Source organism: Loxodonta africana, chromosome 21 (genome assembly GCF_030014295.1).
Source record: "Loxodonta africana isolate mLoxAfr1 chromosome 21, mLoxAfr1.hap2, whole genome shotgun sequence".
Classification (NCBI taxonomy): Eukaryota; Metazoa; Chordata; class Mammalia; order Proboscidea; family Elephantidae; genus Loxodonta; species Loxodonta africana.
In genome coordinates, this window is record NC_087362.1 from 59,691,253 (window position 1) to 59,717,150 (window position 25,898).

Sequence of the window (25,898 nt, forward strand, 5' to 3'; positions counted from 1 at the left end):
AAACTCTTAAGTTTGTACAAAAATATTTTGGTATGATTTTAGTTTTCTATAAATCCTTTGTTTGACGAACTTAAATTAATCCTTCCTAAATAAGGTAATGTTTAGTTTTATAGTTAAACTTGAGTCACTTTGGAAAAAACAAAAAGAAAAACCATGAGTAAAGGAATGTTGCCAGCATTTACACTTTCTAAAATTAAACACAGTAAGGACAAAATGAGCATTCCCAATGTAAATCTTCTTTCCTACATGGATCTTGATAGATCCTCATACCTCTGGGCTTTTTTTTTTTTTTTTAATTTGTGTTCTGTTTTGTTTTTAATTATTCTAGCAAACAAAGGGGAAAAAGAAGAGGCTAGTAAAAATTTAGTTGGCAGTAGAAATTAGAGGTAAAACCAATTTAATTTTTTGGCTGTGTCTTCTTCCAGAAGGATGGAACTAAATAAGTTGCAGGTGCTCATCACCTCCCAATTGCAAAATAAACAGCCATCCAAGTGAATATTGGACTGTTTAAAGAAAAATGCTTTGTGCAGGAAATACTTATTTTCTAGTAAAAGTGGGCATCTTAAACCAGTTGAAATTAAAGGAAAGTAGCATGAGTTATTCTTGAAAGATGACATCAATTATGTAATATAGTAATGTGATTTAATTTTTGGCCCTTTGTTTCCCACTACACAGATTTTGTGATGTTTGAGTAAAACTTTTTATGGGATACAGAAGCTTTAGCAAATACTTGTTTGATAGCTGGATAAGTGAATAAAACAATATAACTTACATTGGACATTACCTAGGAATATTTGTGTGAAGGCATTCCTCTCTGCTCAAATTCTTCAAATCCTCTTCACGTAAGTATTTATTTTATACCTAATATAGGCCAGATGCTGTGCTAATAAGCCCTGTGGATACAGAGAGATGTTGGAACAGTCCTAAATGATAAAACACAATGTGTAAGTGTTGTCCAGAGTTAGGAAAGCTGTAGTGGGAACGGAGATGAAGGGAATACATACTAACTACTCTAAGAGGACTTGGGAAGCTTTACAAGGGAGAGGATCTTTAATCTGAGTCTGGGCGGGTAGAATAGGTGTTTGCGTGGCGTAAAAGGGAAGCGAGGGCATTCCTGGCAGAGGGAACAGCCTGGGCGAATCTGTGCATAAAGAGATGAGACAGTGAATTGTGAGTAGTTCGTTATGGCTTTCAAGCAGTATGCATGGAGAGATCATGGGGAGTGAAGTTGGAACGACAGGAGAGAAATGAGACAGGGTCATGGGGGCCATGCTAGTGAAAATGGACTTCACTCCAGAGCAGTGGTTCTCAACTGAGGGAGATTTCATTTCCCAGGGGACATTTGGCAGTGTCTGGAAATATTTTTGATATTCACGACTCAGGATGGGGGTGGGTGCTACCGTCCAGGGATGCTGCTAAATATCCTACGATGCACAGGACAGCCTACAACAACAAATTACTGGGCTCCAAATGTCAGCAGTGCTGAGGTTGAGAAACCCTGCTCTAGAGACACTAGGGGGTCATTGAAACATTTTGAGAAGGTACAGTATGAGTATTAGGCTTGCCTTTTAGAAAGATCGCTCTGCAGACATTGAGGAGGGTGAATGGCAGGGGGGCCAGAGTGGAAGCAGGGAGGTTAATCCAGTGCTATTGCAGTAGTCCAGGTAAGATGAAGCTCTGAAAAGACGGGCTTAGAAAGCAAGGGACCCTTCCCTAAAAAAAAAAGGACGGATTAAAAAGAAGTCATTATGAGGTTGAAACAATAGAACTTGATGACTGATAGGATGTAAGAAAGTGAGGAAAAGGAAGTCTAGGTAAAAGTCCAGGTTTTCAACCTGGGAAGTTAGATTTATTCATATTTGTGCCCCTTCATCACTGCCTCTTACCTGTGCTGTTAACTTTGGTAATTAATTATTAAATGAATAATTTTTTAAGTAAAGATCAGAGTAAATGAGGCAGAGGTTAAAGATTTCTTAAATGTCCAACTTTTCCAAACTGCTGTGCCAGTCCATCATCTCTAACATCAACTACTCCTCCCCCTCAGCACTCTCCCTGCCGACCTTGGGACCCTGGGTTCGGTAATTCGCTGCAAAGCCTCACAGTACTCACAAACCATCAAGGAAATGGCTCACACGGTTGTGGAGGCTGGCAAGTGCCAAATCCGTGGGTCAGGCATAGGCTTCTCCTGACTCATGTGGCCGCCAGGGCCAACAAACCCTAAACAGCAGGCTAGGCAACAAACTGCTAGCTCACAAGGCCTCAGAAGCTAGCGAATCAGGTCAGACTATAGATTGCTGGCTGGTGCATGGGGCTGTGAAAGCTGGTGAATCCACTGGCTCAAGTCCCAAGAGCTGGAAGTCAGACAATGATGCAGGATCCAGGTGCAGAGAGAGAGAGCCCCCCCAGAGCATCTGCATATATACCTTGGCCACACCTCAGGAAAGAGTGTACTTGAGTAAGGGTGGGACTTGAGTCACACCCTCCTGCAAGGCTCTGACTCAAGGATACACCGCACACTAATCCTACCTCATTAACATATAGAGGTTAGGATTTATAACACATAAAATGGAGGATAATTAGGATAATCACATCAGATGACAAAACGGAGGACAACCATACAATACTAAGAATCATGGCCTAGCCAAGTTGACACATGACCTCAACCATCACAGGTTCCGTATACCTTAAATTTGTACAGTCCCATTCAATTGTTGTACGAGTCACAAAGACCATGGCTAGAAGGGCCATATTAAGTAACTCATTGCGCTGCAGTTATATACACTACTGTCTGCTATAAACGAGTGCCAAAGTACTAACTCTTAAAAGATTTTTTTTTATACCCCATAGAGTTTAGCCTAGTGCTAGACATACAGAGTTCAGCACAATGCTGAATTTATTTAAATTGAACGACTAAAACAGTAAAATAGAGAACCACACTGAAGATAAAGTTTTTCCTAATTTCTCTCAGTGTGATGTGATCCCTTTCCCTCTTAAAATGTCACAGTTGTTTATATCACTGATTTATTTCTTCCCCACTCCTTGAGTGCAGACAGTATTTTTCTCTCACTCAGGTAGTCTGTCCAGGGCTTAGCATAGGGCTTTGGCAAAACATTTTTAAGCATGTGGTACCCGCTGTGTGGAAAGCCGGTGCCACAATAGTTAAGCCATAGGCTGCGAACTGAAAGGTTGGCAGTTCGAACCCATCAGTGGCCCCAGGGGAAAAAGACCTGGTGATCTGGTCCCTTAAAGACTTCAGCCTAGGAAACCCTGTGGGGCATTTCTACTCTGTCACATGGGGTCACTATGAGTCGAAATCAACAGTAACAACAACCCACTGTGCTAAGTGTTTCATGTGAATAGGTTTGCATATCCTTATAAAAGCTTTATGTTATGAAGTGCTGTTGTAATCCCTACTGATAAATGTAATCTATGGATGATAAAACCAAGGCTCAGGGGAGTTAAGGAACTTACCCGATGCACAGGACTGGCAGGTGTCAGAACTGGGTTTAGAACTGAGGTCTCTTGATTTCAGACAGTCAGTAGTCTTTATCATTAACCTGTACCTGTACTTTATCATTTCATCTTAATGAGGAGACTACATCAGAAGGCACTTGTTATATATTGGTTGAATTAAATTTGATTATACTGAAATGTTTCAGTCAGCAGTTAAAGCTTATTTATTGGCAGTATTTTTTGACAGGGAAGTTTGAATCCTGAATGTTTCTAGAAGAGAAATATTCTTAATATCCAGAATCCTCAGGAGCATGACCACTTGTTGATGAACGTTTCCTGTTCCTATCTTTGACCTCTCCTAAGATGGAAGGATGATTAATTAGCCAAAGGGCCATTGGCGGCTTTGGAGGCAAGGAGGGAACAACAACAGTTGAAGTGCCAGGGAATGAGGACCTACAGAAGAAAATGCAAATTGAAAAAGAAATGAATAAAGCAGTGTGTGTTTTAATTGTATCTCTTTTAAACTCACAGAAATTCATTATGTGTAGCTATCTAGCTTGGTTTATTTTATTTATTTTGGGTCAAGAGAATATCAGAACTATGATATTAGCTTTACAGAGCTGACTTTAGTTTTAGTTATTAGTTTTACCTGTGTGACTTTTCAGGAACCCAACCCTTGAGGGCTGATGAGTAGAGTTTCTCTGTCAGATTCTAAAGCCATTGTCTTTTTAAAATGTGTTTCTGCTTTATTTCCTGTTTTCATTAACCAACTATGATTCTTGATTTTGTCCCTGTGTATGAAAGATGACAATAGCACAGACTAAACCTATCTGGGTAGAAGTTGAATTCTAGCACTTAATAGAAAAATATTGATAAAAAGGACAATAAAAATTTCTTGGAATGTCATAAATTTAACTTTTCCCAAAAGTGATTAATAAATGTTGGGAAGATTGTTTTTTGTCGTGTTGCTGAGAATATACACAGCAAAACATACACCAGTTCAACAATTTCTGCATGTACAATTCAGTGACATTGATTATATTCTTCGAGTTATGCAACCATTCTCACCCTCCTTTTCTGAGTTGTCCCTCCCCCATTAACATAAACTCACTGCCTCCTAAGATTCTCATCTAATCTTGTGAGTTGCTGTTGTCAGTGTGATCCCACGCAGATAGTTCTTGAAAGAGCATGATGCTCAAGGCAGACATTTTTTACTAGTTAAGCTAAACTATTGTTTGGTTTTAAGAAGACTTCGGGGGATTTTTTTTTTTTATTATTGTATTTTAGGTGAAGGTTTACAGAACAAACTAGTTTCTCATCAAACAGTTAGTGCACACATTGTTCTATGACATTGGTTAACAACCCCACAACATGTCAACACTCTCCCTTCTCAACCCAGGGTTCCACATTACCAGCTTTGCTATTCCTTCCTGCCTTCCAGTCCCTGCCCCAGGGCTGGTGTGCCCCTTTAGTCCTGTTCTATTCCATGGGCCTGTTGAATCTTTAGCTGAAGGGTGAACCCCAGGAGTGACCTCATCACTGAGCCGAAAGGGTGTCCAGGGGCTGTACTCTCAGGGTTTCTCCAGTCTCTGCCTGGCCAGCAAGTCTGGTCTTTCTTTTTGAGTTAGAATTTTGTTCTACGTTTTTCTCCAGCTCTGTCAGGGACCCTCTATTGTGACCCCTGTCAGAGCAGTCAGTGGTGGCAGGCAGATACCATCTGGTTGTACTGGACTCAGTCTGGTGGAGGCCGTGGTAGATGTGGCCCATTAGCCCTTTGGACTAATCTTTCCCTTGTATCTTTAGTTTTCTTCATTATTCCTTGCTCCCGAAGGGGTGAGACCAGTGGAGTATCCTAGCTGGCCACTCACAGGCTTCTGAGACCCCAGGCGCTATTCACCAAAGTAGAATGTAGAACATGTTGTTTACAAACTATGTTATACCAGTTGAGCTAGATATTCCCCGAAATCATGGTCCCCACAGCCCTCAGCCCAGCAATTCGGTCCCTCAGGGAGTTTGGATATGTCTATGGAGCCTACCTTGCCTCGTACAGGTTGTGCTGGCTTCTCGGGAGATTTTTGTTTCAAATTTTAAGGATTATCTCAGGGCAATAGTTGCAGGGGTTCATCCAGCCCCCATGGCTCCAGAAAGCCTGGAGTCCATGAGAATTTGAAATTCTATTCTCCATGTAAATGTTGGGAAGATTCCTGTTCCTCTAGAGTTTCTATCTCAAATTCAAAGCCTTATGTACATCAATCTTAGAGAGTCTGTGGGAAGAAGTCCCTTGAATTTCAGGGGTCTTTGTTAAGGTTAAATGAAAGGTTAATCTTTCTTTTTCCAAAAACTCAACAGGCCATGAAAATGAAATGATTTTACTTTCTTAATTTTGAGGTACAAGAATATATCTTAGAGTCACTGAATTCTTATTTAGATGGAAACACGTAAAATTCTAGGTTATACGTTTTTTGGCTTATTGGAAGAAGTTTCCGGTATTATTATTTATGTTTGTATTTTTTAAATGTATAATGAGAGTGAAGCGCTGCATTTAATGACCTGCCAGTAGCATTGCCATCCCTTAATATTTATTTCCCAAGTCATATATAATCTCATAAATTTGCAGCTCTGAGACACTATTATTTTTCACCATCTTGTAAGATTAAAGGAGCTATGGATATTTGCCCCAGAAAAGCAACAAATTAGGAGGAACATGGGCATCGTCGTCAAATAACTGAGGTATTGTCATCTTGGACAAAGGATTTGGCCCCTTGTGTGTAGTCCCACTGGATTGAACCCATGTGTGGAATTTACAGGGAGACAGATTTCAGCTCATATTAAGGAAGAATCATCCTAACAGTTATATCTGCTCAAAGAGGGAGTTGGCTGCCTGGAGAGGGATTGCAGTAGTCCATCTCGAAGCTTTTAAATATGGGCTACATGACCATCTCCTGGGTGCATATGGGGATGGGGTAAGGGGAATGAGACAGCTAATGTAGAGTGAAAAAGGAGAGCTACAGTTACTAGAGAATAAGAAAGGGGAAGTGAACATCCAGCATGTTATTTCCATCCATTAGAGCCCTACATAGTTCACATTTTCTCTGCCAGGGATATTTAAGAAAATGTTGGCTCTTGTTTCATAAGAGGTCATTCTGCAGAACTTGAGGAATTCTTGGCATGGTTACAGAGCAAATTCTGTTTCTGTGACAGGCCTCTGGGTGGAGACATTGAGTGATGCTAAATCAGGAGTTTCCAGGTTGTGGGCTTTAGAAGGGAGTACCAGCTCCTGTCAGTTGATTTAGTTTTCTTTCTAATAGCTTTCAAAATTGTCTTATTGTTTTTACATTTAACTAAACCTCCGCAACAGTAGAATTTAGGCAGAGACTACTCACTTAATCTGAATGTTTGTATATATTTCCTGCGCTTCCATATCTGTATTAAATAAAAATGTTACGTGAACACTCAGCACTGGAATTTGATGTAGAAAGAAAGGTGAAATTGATGTGTTCTTGTTTGCAACCAAGGTTTAGTGGTTTCCAGGGAGGGCTGTGGTGAAGTGTGGGTAAGAGTATGAATTTTGATGTTAGGCTTGGATTTGAGTCTCGCTCTACCATTCACCACTCGTATCGCCTTGGACAAGTGACCTACTTTCTCTAGGCCTCAACTTCATTTGTAAAAAGATAACATCGCTCATAGAGCCAACATGGGTGTAAGTGAAGTAATATACATAAAGTATTTAGCTCATGGTAAGAGCTCAATGTTAGCTATTTTTGGACTAGCAATAAAGACTTACTATTTTTATTATTAGGGATAATCTAGGGATAGGCAATGGGTTGGTATGATAAGAGTGCAAAATATCTGCTTACTTGTTAGGGTGTAATGTTGTGAATAACACATAACATGTCTAAGTAGAGAGTAAATTTCACAGGTCTTCAAAAGGGGGAAAAATCCAGCGAAGAGAAGCAGGAAGAAGTTCAATTTATAAGAAGTAATACATACTTTTCTTTCTTCTCCTTTCCACTGAAGAGAGGTTCACGTGGAAGTATATAGATTGGGAATTTGGGAATCTTCTGCATCAAGATACGCAGGTCATTGTGGGAGTGCGCAAAGAGAAGGATCGAAGATAGAATGTTAAGATGCACAGACATGGAGTTTTCAGGGAAGAAGGTGAAAGTGATGAAGGAGGAGTTAGTATAGTGGAAAGGGCATTGAATTGGAAGTTGAGACATCTGGGGTCTTTTAGTCACTTTCTCCATTCATGATGTGTGTGCCTCAAGGTGTATCTCTTACCTGCTCGTACAGACTGGCCTTGATCTCTAAGGCTCCTTGAACACCTGAGTTTCTTTTTTCTGAATCTAATTGGAAGAGCAAGCGTAACGCCCCTGAAACAGGAATTTCAAGAAGAAACAACGTCAGATGTTACAGAAATAAAGGAGAATGAGAGCTGGGAAAAGGATGGGGTGCCCAGGAAGCCAATTTTTCTAGATTAGAGGGACAGAGAAATATTTGCTATGTGAGATATGCTAGGGAACACCATGTAATGAGAATTATTCCAGGTCCTCTCTTACTGACTTTGGGTAGTACAGATGTTTATAAAACTACCTTTTGTGATCTTATCAATGACTTATATATTAAACTGCTTGAGAATTTCTTCTCTTCTGTTTGGAAGAGAATTTTGAGGTAATCTGTTGCTAGGTGACACAGAAGTAAATTTTCTTGTTTCTCTTTAGAATTTTAATTGTAGTTCTCACTTGAAATTTTTTTGTCTTCTTTTTTGTAGACCAGTTGTTTCATTATGGATGGAGGGGATGATGGTAACCTTGTTATCAAAAAGAAGTTTGTGTCTGAGGCAGAACTAGATGAACGGCGCAAAAGGAGGCAAGAAGAATGGGAAAAAGTTCGAAAACCTGAGGATCCCGAAGGTATATAGGCTTAGAGTTCAGCATTTAACGTAATGATAGTTAATCCTCACAACAACCCTGCAAAGTAGGTATTAATATCCTCACTTTTTAGAGATGAGGAAATGAGACTGAGAGGGGTGAAGTGATCTATATAAGGCCTCCATAGCTGGATGCAGAACCAGGATATTCACACCCTCGCCCTTTCTGTTCTATCACACTGTTCCCAGGAGTTTCTGCTAGTCCAGTCTAACTACACATGTGTAGGCTATGTGGATTGTCAGTGTGAAATCCAGTGACTGAACAACTGAGAATGCTGGTCTCATGGAGAGTTTTGGCTGGCCCTTCATCCAATTAACTGCTCAGGCAGTGGGCCCTATTGACACACTGATAGTTCACTTTGAGAACTGCTGGCCCCTGTCTGGGGTCCTAAGGGAAGCTGTGGACTTTGTACTATTTTTGCATTATCCTTCCTCGCAAATTGTGCAGAGACTTGACTTTATTTTAGAACGCTCTGTAACCCCAAAATACTAATTCTAAAGTATGTATCTTCTTCTTTTTTTTTTTTTTTTTCCTCTCTCTCTCCCCTCTTCTTCTTTCAGAATGTCCGGAGGAGGTTTATGACCCTCGGTCTCTGTACGAAAGGCTACAGGAACAGAAAGACAGGAAGCAGCAGGAGTATGAGGAGCAGTTCAAATTCAGTAAGCATCAGATAGTAGAGTCCAAGGGACTCTACAGGGCCTTTTTGGTACACTTTTGCTTCATGCAGCCCTTTTTCTGACTAGCCATGGAATTGTCTTGGTTATCTAGTCCCCAGATGCTCATTTGGGAGACAAGAGACAGCCTTCTGCCTTCTATTTATACCACATTGAATATTTTTGTTTAAAGCTCAAGATACCAGTTTTAATTCTATTCTAATACCTAGTAATAGGGAGAAATTCCTTGATTTTATGCTGTGTTATATATCCAAAAGGCATGGTGTTTACTAGTTCTTTCTCGTAACCTCCTGAAGGATCCCCTGTTTATTAAACACAGGAAAGGGAAAAATCTTATTTGATTATATTTTCTCTTTAATCTGCTAAGTGTTCCTTTCTTAATTATTTCCTCAGAAAACATGGTAAGAGGCTTAGACGAAGATGAGACCAACTTCCTCGATGAGGTTTCTCGGCAGCAGGAGCTAATAGAAAAGCAACGAAGAGAAGAAGAACTAAAAGAACTGAAGGAATACAGAATATCCTTTGTAGTTTGGGAGAAGTTTGTGAAGTGTCAGTTTTCTCACCATCTATGGATTTTAATTTACTCATAAATAGAATGAGGGTCTTCTACCTGGTGATCTCTAAGTTCCCTTTCAGCATTAATATTCCTGTGACTCTGAGTAACTGCAGTGATTTGTGAAGGTTGTGTTGCGTGCAGCAGACTGGTGGAATCAGAAGTCCAGATCCTTTAGGATTTAACCAAAGGCATAAATCCTAAAAATGAGTACCAGAATATTCTTGCATTTTAGGGTTAGACTCTGAGACAGATGGGTGATGAAATAAGCCTCATCCAGGGGAGAAACTGGCTTCTGAGTTTGAAAAGGAAGCATTTAGCAACTTCCCTGTGTTGCCTACCTTCCCTACAGGTACAGAATGGTCTGTTCCCATAGGAGGTGCAGAGAAAGCAACAAAGATGGCTCTCCTTTGGCTCAAGATTATCTTTTTTGGCATCCCCTTGAATGTCTAATAGGCATCCCAAATGTGACTTGGCTGAATCAGAATTCTCAATTCCATGCCATACCACCCCACCTTATCACTCTGCTCACCCTCAAAGGCTTTCTGGTTGTCTCAGTCTCAGAAATTGCTTACTGCTCTACCCCCAGGTGCTGAGGCCAAAAACCTAGGAGTCATCCTCAATTCCTCTTTACTCCCCACCCCCCCAAAACCCCACATCCATTCCATCATCAGGTTCTTTTAACTGAACCTCTAAAATGTACTCCAAATCTGTCCACCTCTCACTATCTCTACTGCCACTGCTGCAGTCCTAGCCACTATCACCTCTCCTCTGGACTGCTGGGATCATCTAATTGGTCTCCACTTCTACTCTTGTCCCTGACAATCCATTCTCCAGACAGCAATCAAAAGAAACTTTTAAAAACATACCCAAGATCATGTCACTTTCCTATTTGAAATACTCTAATGGCTTCCCATTGCATTTATACCAAAGTCTACGTTCTTTACCAAGTTGTACAAGGCTCTGCATGATTTAGGCCAACCTGCCTCTTGGAATTCTTCCCTGTGTTCACTGTACTCCAGCCTGCTTGCCTTCTTTCTCTTCCTCTCTCACACCAAGCTTGTAATTCCATCTCAAAGCCTTTGTACTTGCTGTTTCTGTGGCCTAGAATGCTCTGCCCTGCAATGTTATGAGGCTGGCAATTCATAGCACTCAGGCCTCAGCTCAAATCTCCCTTTCTCATAAAGGCCTCCCCAAAGCACCCCATCTAAAATTGCACCCATCTCCATTGCTGTCTATAATATCATTTTTTTAAAAAATACCACTTACACTATCTGAAAATCTTCATTATTTGTTTACTGGTTTGTGTATCTCTTTACTGCTGGAATGTAAAGTAAGTTCCATAAGAACAGGAACTTTATCTGACTTGATCACCACTCATATGCCCAGAAACCCAGTGCTGTGGAGTCGATTCCAACTCATAGCAACCCTATAGGACAGAGTAGAACTGCCCCATAGAGTTTCCAAGGAGTGCCTGGCGAATTCGAACTGCCACCCCTTTGGTTAGCAGCCGCAGCACTTAACCACTATGCCACCAGGTTTTCCCACTCATATCCCCAGGGCTTGGCATATAGTGAGGAGGTCTGGTGTGCAGTGGTTAAGTGCTCAGCTGCCAATCAAAAGGCCGGCAGTTCGAACCCACCAGCTGCTCGGTAGGAGGAAGATGTGGCAGCCTGCTTCTGTAAAGATTTATAGTCTTGGAAACCCTGTGGGACAGTTCTTCTCTGTCCTACAGGATTGCTATAAGTTGAAATCAACTTGGCGACAGTGGGCTTGGGTTTGGTTGGCATATAATAAGTTCTCTGTGAATATGTGACTGAATGAATGACTCATAGGAGAGGTTAGTAGAGCCACTGTGTTTTCCTCCCAGGAGGAAGCTTACTTTTCAAGTTTATATGTTGAGTAGTTTCATTAGGGTGATTGAGGAGGTTTCACATCTAAGATTGATGATGTGACTCTGGTAGACAGTCAAGAAGGTCCGTTAAAGAATATGGAGAAAACGTGGAGAGGTTCCTAGGGATTAGGTTTAGATAGAGGTGACAGTGACTGAAATAAGATGGCAGCGTAGTGCCACAAAACCCCCTTTGAACTGGTAGCTGAAGACTTGGCTTCTGGTTCCAGTTCTGCTAGTGGCACTCTAGTGCAGCTTTGAGATAGGAATTGGTGGAAAGTTACATCGCCTCTCTGAATCTTGGTTTCCTTGTCTAAAACGTGGGATTGAGACTGATTTTCTGAACCCTCACTCCCTGTTCCAGTGACCCCAGAATAATATTACACACTGATGTTGGTAGAGCTAGGCAGATACATGTATTGTATTGTTACAGGCACCAGGGTTTTTCCTCTAAGGAAATACATTAATTACACGTCTCACTTGAATTACGTCTTGTTTTATGTACTTAATTTGGCAGATGAGCAAGTAAGACGCGCAGTATCTCCCAAAGCAGCATTCTAGATAGAGAACAGTGTTGTTTGTGTGGTATGAGTGTGAGATGCCCTTTGGGTTTTTATTAAAAGGAAAGAATGAACAGGGCCACAGTGAGGCAAAAGAAACTTTTCTGTCCTGGTAACGTTGCAGTATAGCATTGAAGAGGCTCCGGGGGTATTGGCTTTTCATGGAAACTTGGAAAGTTCTGTCTAGAAAAACTGATGAGAAGCAGGCCTTCCAACCCGCTAATGTATAAGGCACTAACCCTAAACACTCAAGTAGCCAGAGACATGTTGAGATAGGAATTGAAGGATGAGGCATTTGCTTATTGAAGCTGTAAATTAGGAGCTGGTTCTTGGCTTTGTTTGATTGTTATACTAAGGGGATACTTGTGAATACAAATAAGCTGTGGTTTGTGCCATGGGATTCTTTTTGTTTCCTCTTAGGTTAAGCCAGCAATTTTAGCAATATTATGTGTGTTAAAACTATGTGGTTTTTAAAAAAAAAAAAATTGTCTAATGAATTTCTTGAAGTCTTTGAGAGGTATGTGTGTGTGCGTGTGTGTGTTTGAGAGTATTTTGGTGAGAAAGGTGGCTCAAAGGGGAAAAATTGTTCATGCTTTGCATATGTATCAAAAATCATATTTTTATCGTCAAAAAAAATACTGGGTGTTTTTCTTCAGTTTAAAAGGATATAAAGTTAAATGTTGGTTTTTGTTTGTATGCTGGTATTATAAATACCGTCATGTGTCGCTTAACGTCCACGATACGTTCTATAAAATAGTACATTATGTGATTTGGACATTGTGCGAACACCATATTATATACAGGCAGTTCCTGGGTTATGAATGTCCAATTTATGTACAACTCATAGTTACAAACCAGCACCCGTAAAGCTGTGTTAAAACCTTTTATATGGGAGCCCACTTCTGTGATCCTTGTTGCTACCGCCACCGCCCCCACCGCTGCTGCTGCTGCTGGAGCTGCTGGCAGAGGCTGGGCAACAGCCAGCTGGTTGAGAGGGCGTTGAGAGGAAGTGAGTGAGGAGCGGGCGGAGCTCGCCCAGCACTGCCTGCTGCCTGCCAGAGGAGAAGGAGCAGCCCAGGCCCTGCAGCCCCCACTGCTGCCACTTTCCAGTCCACCGGACAAAGCCCAAGAGCCTTCGCCCAGAGCCATGCCCTCCTCCACACCTGCCTGTATCCCACCCGTGTTCCAGTGCTGCAAGAGTCGGGCCTGGGGTCTTTAAAACCATTAGAGGGAAATAATAAACAGAAGGAGAGCTGCTTTCCCCTTAAAAAAAAAAAAAAACTTACGGGACCAACAACATATATACATACGGGGTTGGACATTGCCCAAACGGACATTGTGCCACACATGACTGTACTTGTGTGCTTTCTTTTTTGATGTACCTGTTTCTGTTTTTGCTTTCTTTTTCAATATTTAATATGGAGAAATTTCTTTGAGTTTCTGTCCCTTAATGATGGACTTGCAGGTAAAACCACAGCATGCTAATTTTTTGGCGTTCTTTACTAGAAAGATGAAGTCCCTATTTCAGCTGATTCAATAAAAACAAACATTTAATATTAACATCTATTTCCATGGTGACTTTAAAAACATTAAATTGATAAACCTCAGAATAGTAATGAACATTATACATAATTCCCATTGAATACGGCAAACACTCACAGTAACTGATGACCGTGAGAACAAGTTAGTACCAGAAGGGTGATCAGAGTTAGGCTCTCTTTACTGCTGGTACCCAGTTTTCTGCATTGTTCAAAGACACAGAGATCAATAGCCTAGACCATGGACCACCCACTCTCACCCCTTTGGGCTGATAATACATGCTTCTTAGATTTCTTAGTCACTAGATGTCACTATTGTTCCAATAAAGGATTCCGAAACCAGACCAGACCCGTTGCTGTTGAGTTGATTCAAACTTATAGCAACCCTGTAGGACTACTGCGTCTTAAATAAGGAATTGTACTGTGTCAGAATACTTATCTACCTCCTAACAGGTTGTGAGAGAGAGCATGACTGGGAGGTAGGGAAGGGGGCTAGTGGAGAGAACAAAAGAAAGTAACAGACCTTGAAAGCCAGAGAGATTGACATCAAGCATAAAATTGTGATGTTTTACAAGTGAAGTGGTTATGCTTTTAAAAACAGCTTTGGTTTTTCTGTTGTATATGCACAAGGGTTCTTTATTAAAATCATCTTGAGAGAGTGTTTAAAACAGATTCCTGGGCCTCTAGAGCCCCTTGTTTAGTAGGCCGGGGGCAGGGGAGGCAATCTACATTTGTAACAAGTCTTCGGGTGATTCCGATGTTACCTTGGACCCTCAGAGTAGGAGTTAGTCTTCATGACATCTTGGATTGAATGCCATCGATGGTCATTAAGGACATTCCACAAAATTGATTTTACCCTGGGCAGGGGGGAGCATATATTAAGTAAGTTAAATGTTACATGGTAGAGGTTATATTTGTCTTCCTTCTCTTGACTTATTGCCCTGCAGTAGTTTTTCCTTTTGCTTGGTTTGACCTTTAACTTGTAACTCACAGCAATCTCAGCAAGGTTGGAATTTCTTCAGAAAATAAGAAAGAAGTGGAAAAGAAACTGGCTGCGAAACCCATAGAAACCAAGAGCAAGTTCTCCCAGGCAAAGCTGTTGGCAGGAGCTGTGAAACATAAGAGGTCAGCCAGCAGTCACACAACTTCAGTCTCCCCCGACTGTGTACTCTGAAATGCCACGTGTAATGGTAGTGTAAATCTCACTGGCCTTTGGAGGCCTTACCTCTCTTCTCCTTTCCAGATTTGGTGTCTTCTGTAGCCTTTGACCCTTGTCTCTCTGACCGTTCATTCAACAAATATAATGATGGGTACTCTTTATTAGACACTTGCCATATGCCAGGTATTGTGTTAAGTGCTTTCCATTGCATGATCTCATGTATTCCTCACAACGGTTCTATGAAGTACAAATTTTTATAATCCCTGTTTCACAGATGAGCAGACTCAGAATCTTGAGTGGTTAAGAACTTTTCTCCAAGGTCACACAATAAAAGAAGAGCTGGAATTCATTATTTGAGAATCTACCATGTTTCTAGGCAAATGAGGTAGCAAGTTCTGTAAAAGGATTTGTACAGGGTATGATGAGCAAAAACAAAACCAAACGCACTGTAGAACTGCCCTATTGGGTTTCCAAGAGTGTAAACCTTTACGGAAGCCAGCTGCCACATCTTTCTCCTGTGGAGGGCTTTAACTACTGTGCCACTACGGCTCTTAAAAATGAGAGCTGGGAGGAAGAAACATCTAACTGCTTAGAGGGTGTGTGTGTGCTCATGCTGGGGAAGTTAGCACAAGCATTAGAAAAGAGATGTTGATTAAGTAGGACGACAGGGCTTTGTAACAAGACAAGGGAGAAAACATTCCAGACAGGGGAACAGCTGCTGCGAAAGCTTGATGTCATGAAAGAACGTAGCAGCTGTGACAGGGTTACAGACCCAGCTGGGCTCTGGTTGATCAATTGGGGGGTTAATTGATTCTAACACTGCCTAGAGGTTTTGATAAGTTCTTTGTTGTGTTTGTTCCCCCCTTTGCAAATCCTAAAGTGGTGCCAAAGTGATTGAATCTTGTCACTCCAGCTGGACCAGCCAGACATGGGCGAACTGATGTTAAGTTTAAATGCAGCCTATTAGGAAAGTCAATATGGTGTATTGGCAACAAGTCACATGTTTGAAGGGAGTGTATTGATGCAGCCTTGTGGTTTGGTATGCCATCCATGTGTTGCAGATGTTCCTAGGAACATTACCTACATGTAAAAATGTCATCATGGTACAGCAGCAGAGGGGAAGAGTATCAGTAGCCTAAAAAGGACCAGTTACCAAAGCTATGAATTATTCCTTTGAAGTTCTTACATAAACTTTCATGCCTAGCCTAGTATCTTTTAGTATTCAGCCCTGGGTCCGTTTTAATGGACTGTGCCAAGGAAGGGCTCCTCACAGCAGAGCTTTTGCGGGTGGCAGAATGGGTGTTGTAACTATCTTCCCTACTTGGTCCTCAGATCACCGGTAGAAAGAACTCTGTATTAGCTGTGTTTTACCGTGGTTTATTTGGTGAACTGTGTATAACCCCCTATGGGTTTTGCAACTACATCATTTAATATTGCTTTGTGTAACAAGGTGATAAATTAAGTCTTCTGGGACAAGAGTTCCTAATCTACCTGGCCCTGGGTTTATTTGAATCGCTTGTGAGTTTGTTAATAATGTGGATTCCCAGGCCTCAAACTTATTCTGGTTCAGTAAGTTTGGAGTGAGATCTGGGAATTTAATTTTCAAAGTTCCATGGGTGATCCTGATGCCTGGTGAAAGTCTGGAAGCCTCTGGTCTGTGTATGTTGTGAAGGATAATGAAGCAAGCCCCTATTAACCTACCACTCACAACCTAGAACATCATGAACAATATCAAGTCTATCACTCTGCTCTTCCCATTTCACCTCTCTGCTTTCCTATCCCAACGACCATGTTCCCAAATCTGGCTTTTTTTTTTTTGCCTTTATTTTACAGGAGAAAAGTGTGGCAGTCTATTTCCATAAAGATTTACAGCCTTGGAAATCTTATGAGGCAGTTCTACTCTGTCCTATAGGGCCGCTGTGAGTTAGAATCGATTCAACGGCAATGGGTTTTTTGGTTTTATTTACTTTTAGTTTTTTTTGGGGGGGCCAGCAGTATATGTATTCATAAACAGTATTACACTTTGCTTATTTTTGAAATTTATAAAAATAATTTCACTATATGATCATCTATGCATTTCTCTTTTTTTCACTCAAATTGTTTCTAAGGTTGTTTCACTTAGCATTATGCCCTCTGGGTCAATCCACGTTATAGTATGTTTTGCGGATTCATCATTGTTCTTCACGGTTCCATAGTTTTCCATTGCATGTATATACCACACCTTGCTCATCTATTCATTCGTTGATGAGCAGTTTGGTTGTTTCCATTTATTTGCTATTGTGAATAAAGCCGCAATGAACGTAGGTGTGTATGTGTCTGTTCATGTCATTATTTTTAGGTCTTTAGGGTATACATCTTGGAGTAGCATTGCTGGATCATAGGGTAGTTCTAGTTTTTTGAGAAGTTCCATACTGTTTTCCATAGTGGTTATATCATTTTACAGTCCCACCAGCAATGGATAAGGGTTCTAATCTCCCCACATCCTTACCAATATTTGTTACCTTTTTTTTTATCAGTGCCATTTTAGCCAGGGGTAAGATGATATCTGATTGCAGTTTTGATTTGCATCTCTCTAATTTGGTGGGTTTAATGGCTAATGACCCTGAGCATCTTTTCATATGTTTGTTGGCTGCTTGGATGTCCTTTTTGGTGAAAGTTCTGTTTGTGTCTTTTGCCTATTTTTGTGATTGGGTTTTTTGTCTTTTTGTTTTTGAGTTGTTGCAGTTTTCTGTAGATTTTAGAAATTAGAAACTTATTGGGTAAGTCTTTTTTTTCTTTTTATAGTGCTTTAATTGAAAGTTTACAAATCAAGTCGGTGTCTCATACAAAACCTCATATACACCTAGCTATATACTCCTAGTTGCTCTCTCCCTAATGAGACAGCACACTCCTTCTCTCCACCCTGTATTTCCATGTCCATTAAGCCAGCTTCTGTCCGCTTCGGCCGTCACGTCTCCCCTCCAGACAGGAGCCGCACACATAGTCTCATGTGTCTGCTTGATCCAAGAAGCCCACTCCTCACCAGTATCATTTTCTGTCTTATAGTCCAATCCAATCCCTGTCTGAAGAGTTAGCTTCAGGAATGGTTCCTGTCTTAGGTGGATAAGTTATTTCTGAAGATTTTTTTCCCGGTCTGTAGGTTGTCTATTTACTCTTTTAATAAGGTCTTTTGATGAGCGTAGGTTGTTTTTTTTTTTTTAATTGTGCTTTAAGTGAAAGTTTACAGATCAAGTCAGTCTCTTGTACAAAAACTTACACACACCTTATTATGTACTCCTAGCTACTCTCCCCCTAATGAGACAGCACATTCCTCCTCTCTACCCTTTATTCCTCGTGTCTATTCAGCCACCTCCTGTCCCCCTCTGTCTTCTCATCTTGCCTCCAGACTGGAGCTGCCCACATTGTTTGACGTGTCTACTTGAGCCAAGAATGAGTGTAGGTTTTTAATTTTTATGATGTCTCATTTATCTATTTTGTTTTCTTCTATTCATGCCTTTGTCATAAATGTTTGTTATCCTATTTTTACAAAAGATTAGGTCCCATATTTTTCTGCTAGGAGTTTTATGGTTTTAGTTTAACGTTTAGGTCTTTGATCCATTTCAAGTTAGTTTTTGTGTATGATGTGAGGTATGGGTCCTGTTTCATTTTTCTGCAGATAGCCACTTTTGCCAGCATTAAAGAGACTGTTTCTGCCCCACTGAGTGGACTTTGACCCGTTGTCAAAAACCAGTTGTCCGTAGTTGTTTGGGTTTAATTCTGAGTTCTCAATTCTACTCTACTGGTCTTTATGTTTATCATTGAACTAGTACAAGGCTGTTTTGATTACAGTGGCTGTACAGTATGTTTTGATATCAGGGAATATAAGACCCCCTGCTTTTTTCTTTTTCTTCAATACTCTTTCGGGTATTTGGGATTTCTTTCCTTTCCATATGAAGTTGGTCATTAGTTTTTCCATCTCAGTAAAGAATGTTGTTGGGATTTGTATCAGAATTGCATTGTACCTATAGATCGCCTTATTAGTATCGACACTTTCACTATATTAAGCCTTCCAATTCGTGAGCACGTGATGTTTTTCCATTTTTGTAGATCTCTTTTGGTCTCTTGTAGGAGCCCTGGTGGCACAGTGGTTAAGAGCTACGGCGAACTACAGCTGCTAACCAAAAGGTCAGCAGCCTGAATCCACCAAGCTGCTCCTTGGAAGCCCTATGGGGCAGTTCTCCTCTGTCCTAGAGAGTCGCTATGTGTCAGAATCGATTCAACAGCAACAGATTTGGTTTGAGTTTTTTGGTTTAGTAGAGATTTATAATTTTCATTGTGTAAGCCTTTTATGTCCCCGGTTAGGTTTATTCCTGGGTATTTTATCAGTTTCAGGGATATTGTAAATGGTATTGTTTTCTTGAGTTTTTTTTTTTCAGAGTAGTCTTTATTAGTGTTGAGGAACCCAACTGATTTTTGTATGTTGATCTTGTACCCAGCACTGTTGTTATAGTCTTCTATTAGTTCCAGCAGTTTTCTTGTGGAATCTTTAGGGTCTTCTATGTATAGGATCAGGTCATCTGCAGATAGAGATAGTTTTACCTCTTCCTTTCCAATTTGGATACCTTTTATTTCCCTTTCTTGTCTTACTGCTCTGGCTAGGACTTCAAGTACAATGTTGAATAAGAGTAGTGATAGTGGGCATCTTTGTTTCATTCCTGTTCTCAAAGGGAAGGCTCTCAGGCTTTCTCTGTTGCGTATAATGTTGGCTGTTGGTTTTGCATATATTCCCTTAATTATGTTGAGGAATTTCCCTTTTATTCCTATTTTCCTGAGTGTTTTTATTAGGAAAGGTGTTGAGTTTTATTGAATGACATTTCTGCATCAATTGATAGGGTCATGTGGTTCTTTTCCTTTGTTTTATTTGCGTGGTGGATTACACTGATTGATTTTCTAATGTTGAAAAAAAAATGTTGAATCACCCTTGTAATCCTGGTATGAATCACACTTGATCATGGTGTTTTTTTTTTTTGGATATGTTGCTGAAGTCTGTTGGCTAGAATTTTGTTGAAAATTAATGTTGTTTGTCTTACCTTTAAAACTTTTTTCCTTGTATTCTGCCTTAAAAAAAAATGATTAAGATTTAAAATTCTTCATTTTCTTTCTTTCCATGAATTTGGATTTATGTACTCTATTTCTTTTTTTTCAGTGGTTGCTCTTGAAATTTACCAGGCATACTTAATTAGCAAAACTGAAATAGGTATCTTACCCTCCTACAAAGTTATACGCAGACTTTACAATAGTTACATTCTTCTTCCCGACTTTAGTATGGTCATGTTTAACTCTGTAAATTAGGTATTATTTTTTTATACAGACAATATTTGTTTATATTCACTGCTTCTTTGCTTTTTTGCTCACTGTCCCTTCTTATAGTTCAAAACCTTCCTTGTGTGACTGTTTTTTTCTTTGTGAAGTATGTTCTTTATAAGTTCTTTTAGCGAAGGTCTTTTGGGCAACTCAGAATGACTAGCGTGTCACTGAAGGTATTTTCTTCAATCTTTATTAACATCATAACTAAATTTTTATCCGTTTATGAACGTGTCCAGATACTTTTGATTTCATCTTTGGTTCTTAAAAAAGCCCGTTGCTGAGGAGGCGATCCCGACTCATAGCGACCCTGTAGGGCTAAGTAGAACCACCCGCTGTGGTTTCCGAGGCTGTAGCCTTTACAGAAGCAGACTGCCACATATTTCTCCTGTGCAGTGGCTGGTGTGCGGGTTTGAAATGCAGCCTTTCGGTTAGCAGCCAAGTGCTTTTCCCACTGTGCCACCAGGGCTCCTTCCAAGTTAAATAAGGAAAACAAAGAATTAGAAATTTAGGTGATGCTTGAAAATATACTGCTTCATCCCTTGGATTGGTCAGGGTTGAAGTTGTATTTATAAGAATCTGAAATGAAGACTTTCCCCTGTCCCAGTCTCTGAGGCTAAGACCCATCTAAATGGTTATTAGAGCTCTTGATTCTCCAAGTTTTGATCCCCAAGGTTGCACACGGCTCAAATCACCATATTTTTTTTGTTACAGCTCAGAGAGTGGCAATAGTGTGAAAAGATTGAAATCAGATCCTGACCCAGATGACAAGAATCAAGGTGGGTGGAAGCCTTCATTTCTTTCTGTTACTCGTGATACACATGAACCGCGGTAAAGGGCTAGAGTGCATTGCATCTGTGAATAAATGCATTTAGCTCTCTTTAATTTACCAAACTATTTTATTCACCAGGCAGAATTTATATCCAAGAGTATGTCCGCTGCCCTGCAGAGTAGTTTGTTACTTTGATGGAGCTGATAATGACAATTGTGCTCTCCCAGGAATGCTTACAAGCCCTGGTCATATCACCTCTGCTTACAAAGGGCTTTTCTCTGTTTTCCCCCGAATGTCAAGTCTCTTGATTTCACCTGCCTTGCTACCAGTGGGAGGTAGAATGCCTCGCTCCTGCAGATGGTTGAATTGGATTGAACCTAGAGGCTTAGTACAGTCTCCAAGAGCACACTGTTCTTTGGTGGCTACTTTTATGCCATGAAATCTGCCTCTGTGTTAAGTGGCACAAAGTTGTAAGTGAAGGTGAGAGTTCCTGGGGACTGGATCGGGGATGAAAAATTCAAGAGTCTGTTTGCAGCTTTTGGGGGTTGAGACTGCACTAAACTCAATGGGTCACCTGTAAAACGGCATACGTTTATTTCTCTCTCGCAAAATAATAATAATAATGGGTGTTTTTAAATATTTGGCTGCTGAGTACCAGTGATGGTGGGCTGCTGATGAAACTCTTTTGCCCTAGAATGCATTTTTAAAAACGATATTCAGTGAAGTTTCCCTTCTACCCATATCCTCTCCCACCTGTTTCTCCTTCCCAGAGCTCTTCTGTATATTTACAAGCAATTACAAATACATCCTTTTTTAAAAGTAAGTTTTATTATGGGTAATTTGAAACGTGGAGAAAATACCATAATGAACCCCTATCACCTAACTTCAATAATTTTAACACATAGACAATCTTGTTTAATTTTTACCTTCCGAGCTGGAATACTTTGAGGCAGATCCCAGACATCAGCATCGAATTGTTTGATCCATATTCCTTTAGTATGTATCATTGAAAAATAAGGGTGTTTTTTTTTTTTTTTTTTGCTTTTTTTAAAACAGAATTGCAATGCCATTGTCACACCTAAAATACTACCATAATTTTTAAATATCAAATACTGGGTTTATTTCTGGATTCTCAATTCTACTCCATTTATCTATATATCTGTCCTCAGGCTGATACCACAGTTTTGATTATTATGGCTTTGCAGTAAGTTTTGAAATCGCAAAGTGTGAATCCGCGAACTTTGTTCTTTTCCAAGATTTTTGGACTATTCTGGATCCCTCGCTTTTCCATATGAATTTTAGGATCATTTTGTCAATTTCTGCAAAAAAGACAGCTGGGCTTTTGACAGGGATTGTTGGAATAGACTGTGGCAACAGGTTGGGTTTTTTAGTGTTGAATTTGTAGGCCAATTCAGGGGTTATTGCCATCTTAACAATAGGCTAATATATCTTTTAGTCTCATTTAACCTATAGTTCCCCCCACCCCCTTTTTTTGTTTCCTTTGTAATTTACTTGTGAAGAAACTGAGGACTTTCTAATGCTATTTTGCTGATTGCATGCCCATGGTGTTCCTCTATACCCTGTGTTTCCTGTAGAATAATAATTAGGTCAAGAAGCTTGATCAATTTAAGTTGATTTTTTGGTAAGAATACTTCATAGGTGGCTTTTTTTACTTCTTATCATCGTTATTACCATTTTAATCTAACGTACTCTTCTGTGTGGATCATAACAAATTATGGATAACATTGTGAAGAATGGGAATTCCAGAATGCTTAATTGTGCTCAGGAGGAACCTTTACATAGATCAACAGGCAGTTGTTCGGACAGACCAAGGGGATACTGATCGGTTTAAAATCAGGAAAGAGGTGTGCGTCAGGGTTGTATTCTTTCTCCATACCTATTCAATCTGTATGCTGAGCAAATAATCCGAGAAGCTGGTCTGTATGAAGAAGAACGGGGCATCAGGATTGGAGGAAGACTCATGAACAACCTGTGTTATGCAAATGATACAACCTTGCTTGCTGAAAGTGAAGAGGACTTGAAGCACTGACTAATGAAGATCAAAGACCACAGCCTTCAGTATGGATTGCACCTCAACATAAAGAAAACAAAAATCCTCACAACTGGACCAATGAGCAACATCATGATAAACGGAGAAAAGATGGAAGTTGTCAAGGATTTCGTTTTACTTGGATCCACAGTCAACAGCCATGGAAGCAGCAGTCAAGAAATCAAAAGACGCATTGCATTGGGCAAATCTGCTGCAAAGGACCTCTTTAAAGTGTTGAAGAGCAAAGATGTCACCTTGAAGACTAAGGTGTGCCTGACCCAAGCCATGGTATTTTCAATCACATCATATGCATGTGAAAGCTGGGGAAGGAATAAGGAAGACGGAAGAAGAATTGATGCCTTTGAATTGTAGTGTTGGCGAAGAATATTGAATATACTGTGGACTGCCAAAAGAATGAACAGATCTGTCTTAGAAGAAGTACAACCAGAATGCTCCTTAGAAGCAAGGATGGCAAGACTGCATCTTACATCCTTTGGACATGTTGTCAGGAAGGATCAGTCCCTGGAGAAGGACATCATGCTTGGCAGAGTACAGGGTCAGCGGAAAAGAGGAAGACCTTCAATGAGGTGGATTGACACAGTGGCTGCAGCAATGATTGTAAGGATGGCGCAGGACCGGGCAGTGTTTCGTTCTGTTGTACATAGGGTCGCTATGAGTCGGAACCAACTCGATGGCACCTAACAACAACAACTCTTCTGTTCATAGTTTAATTCACTTATAGTATGCCTTGGAAGTCATTGCACATATGTACATAAAGAGCTTCCTCATTCCTTTTTAAGGCTGCGTAGTATTCCCTTGGAGTTCCTGGGTGGTGCAAATGGTTAACACCCTCAGCTGCTAACTGAAAGGTTTGAGGTTTGAATCCATCTAGAATTGCCTCTGAAGAAAGGCTTGGTGATCTATTTCCAAAAAAATATCCATCGAAATCCCTATAGATCATAGTTCTAACATGACACACATGGGGCTACCATAAGTTGGAGCTATCTTGACAACAGTTGGCTTTAGTATTCTAAGGGTGTTCCATAGTATGTTTATCCCATTTTCCATTGATAAACATTTAGATTATTTCCATTCTTTTCTTATTTTGATGTTTCAGTAAATAACTCTGTATATGCATCATTTTTCACATGTGCTAATATGTCAAGTTAAATACTTTTAGAATCATTAGGTCAGAAAGATGTGTATTTGTCATTTAGATTAAAAAAAAAACCCAAAAACCAAACCCAGTGCCATCGAGTTGATTCCGACTCATAGCGACCCTATAGGACAGAGTGGAACTGGCCCACAGAGTTTCCAAGGAGCACCTGGCGGATTCGAACTGCAGACCCTTTGGTTAGCAGCTGTAGCACTTAACTACTACACCACCAGGGTTTCCATCATTTAGATAAATATTGCCAAATTGCCCTCCAAAGAACTTATTCCAATTTACATTCCTATCAGCAGTGTGGGTGTTCCTATTCACTGACATCTTTTTAATATACAGAAAACTTGTTAAAATGTGGCTGCCTAGATAGGATAAATACACAGTCATGTGTCGCCTAAAGTCCACCATATGTTATGTAATTGGGACGTTGTCTGAACACCGTGTTATACACTTAGCAAAGCTATATGGGATACTGCTGCTATCGCTAGCACTGGTTTTGCTGCGTTTGGGAGTCATGATGCAGTTCACAGTAATATTTTCGAAAGAAAATTAAACAGAGAAATAATGCCGCAACACTCAAGAGATGCACGATACACCAGACTGGATGCTGCTGCCTGTGTGTTGAAGCATACACGTTATACAGGAAACTTTACTTGTAAGTAGGGAAAGTTCACATTAAAATAATGATGGAAAGTGCAGTACAGTACATAAGCCAGTAACGTTGGCATTTATTATGACTATCAAGACATATGTATTATAGATTATGTACTGTACCGTTATACACCTGGAAGCACAATTGCTTTGTATATAAAAGACATGAGATACACGTGTTGCATGTGGGAAGCTGTCCTATCCAGTTACGTCAGCTGCGTCTCATTCTCTGATCAGGATTTCTGAACTCTATTATAACCTTAAAAAAAAAAAAAGGCCAAACAATCCGTTGCCGTCGAGTTGATTCTGACTCATAGCGACTCTATAGGACAGAGTAGAACTGCCTCATAGGGTTTCCAAGGAACAGCTGGTGGATTCGAACTGCCGATCTTTTGGTTAGCAGCTGAGCTCTCCCCAGTGGCGCAGTGGTTAAGAGCTACGGCTGCTAACCGAAAGGTCAGCAGTTTGAATCCATCCGCCACTCCTTGGAAACCCTATGGGCAGTTCTACTTTGTTCTATAGGCTCGCTATGAGTCGGAATCGACTTGAGGGCAATGGGTTTTATGACCTTACGGGACCATGGATATATATGTGGTCCGACATGGCCTGAATGGGCATTATGTGGTACATAACTGTATATACTGTGTATGTGTATGTATGTGTTTGTGTGTATGTGTGTATTGAAGGTATCTTATGTGTGTTTCCATTAGTAGCCTTCCAGCTGGTACTTCCATCTTAGGAACGATTTGAATGAATCAGTGGAAAGAAAATTACGTGGCTTCTCAGAACTGCTTCAGACAGACTCATGTTTCAGAGCAGTCTTTTTTGTCATTCTAAATCCCTTCCTCCTACCCTTCCATTCTAGCAGCAGAAGCTGGGCAAGCAAAGCCCCACAAGAATAATGCCCCTGAAGCTTGCATCAGTCTTGCCCTCAGCAGTGGAAAGATTGTCCCCTTGTCCCACAGAAGATAGTTCTGTGGCTCTGATAGGAATTCAGCCTTCTCCCACTGAAGGCTCTGGACTCCAGCTCTGGGCAGAGCCTGTGAACGCACACGTCGGTCCCATCTACTCCCAAGTCACGCATCTGTCTGAATCTCAAGAACACTCTCTCTTATTAGTAATTCTCAGTGTTAATTTGGTATGACAGTGTGGTCCTAC

At 40.5% G+C, this 25,898-nt stretch overlaps 1 protein-coding gene across 5 annotated transcripts in view; it reads left to right on the plus strand.

Moving 5' to 3' along the window:
* The window catches only part of PSME3IP1 (proteasome activator subunit 3 interacting protein 1), a 32,125-nt gene that overhangs the window by 3,019 nt on the left and 3,208 nt on the right, over positions 1 to 25,898 (plus strand). For 4 of the 5 annotated variants that reach the window (XM_010596068.3, XM_010596071.3, XM_010596069.3 and 1 more), the window contains exons 2-6: positions 8,225 to 8,366; positions 8,945 to 9,043; positions 9,452 to 9,573; positions 14,592 to 14,725; positions 20,817 to 20,881. In XM_010596068.3, the coding sequence (XP_010594370.1) occupies positions 8,240 to 8,366; positions 8,945 to 9,043; positions 9,452 to 9,573; positions 14,592 to 14,725; positions 20,817 to 20,881 (547 nt within the window). In that variant the 5' untranslated portion in view covers positions 8,225 to 8,239. Of the gene's footprint in view, positions 1 to 675; positions 843 to 8,224; positions 8,367 to 8,944; positions 9,044 to 9,451; positions 9,574 to 14,591; positions 14,726 to 20,816; positions 20,882 to 25,898 lie in introns of all 5 variants that reach the window. The other variant, XM_064273999.1, reaches the window with a different exon arrangement.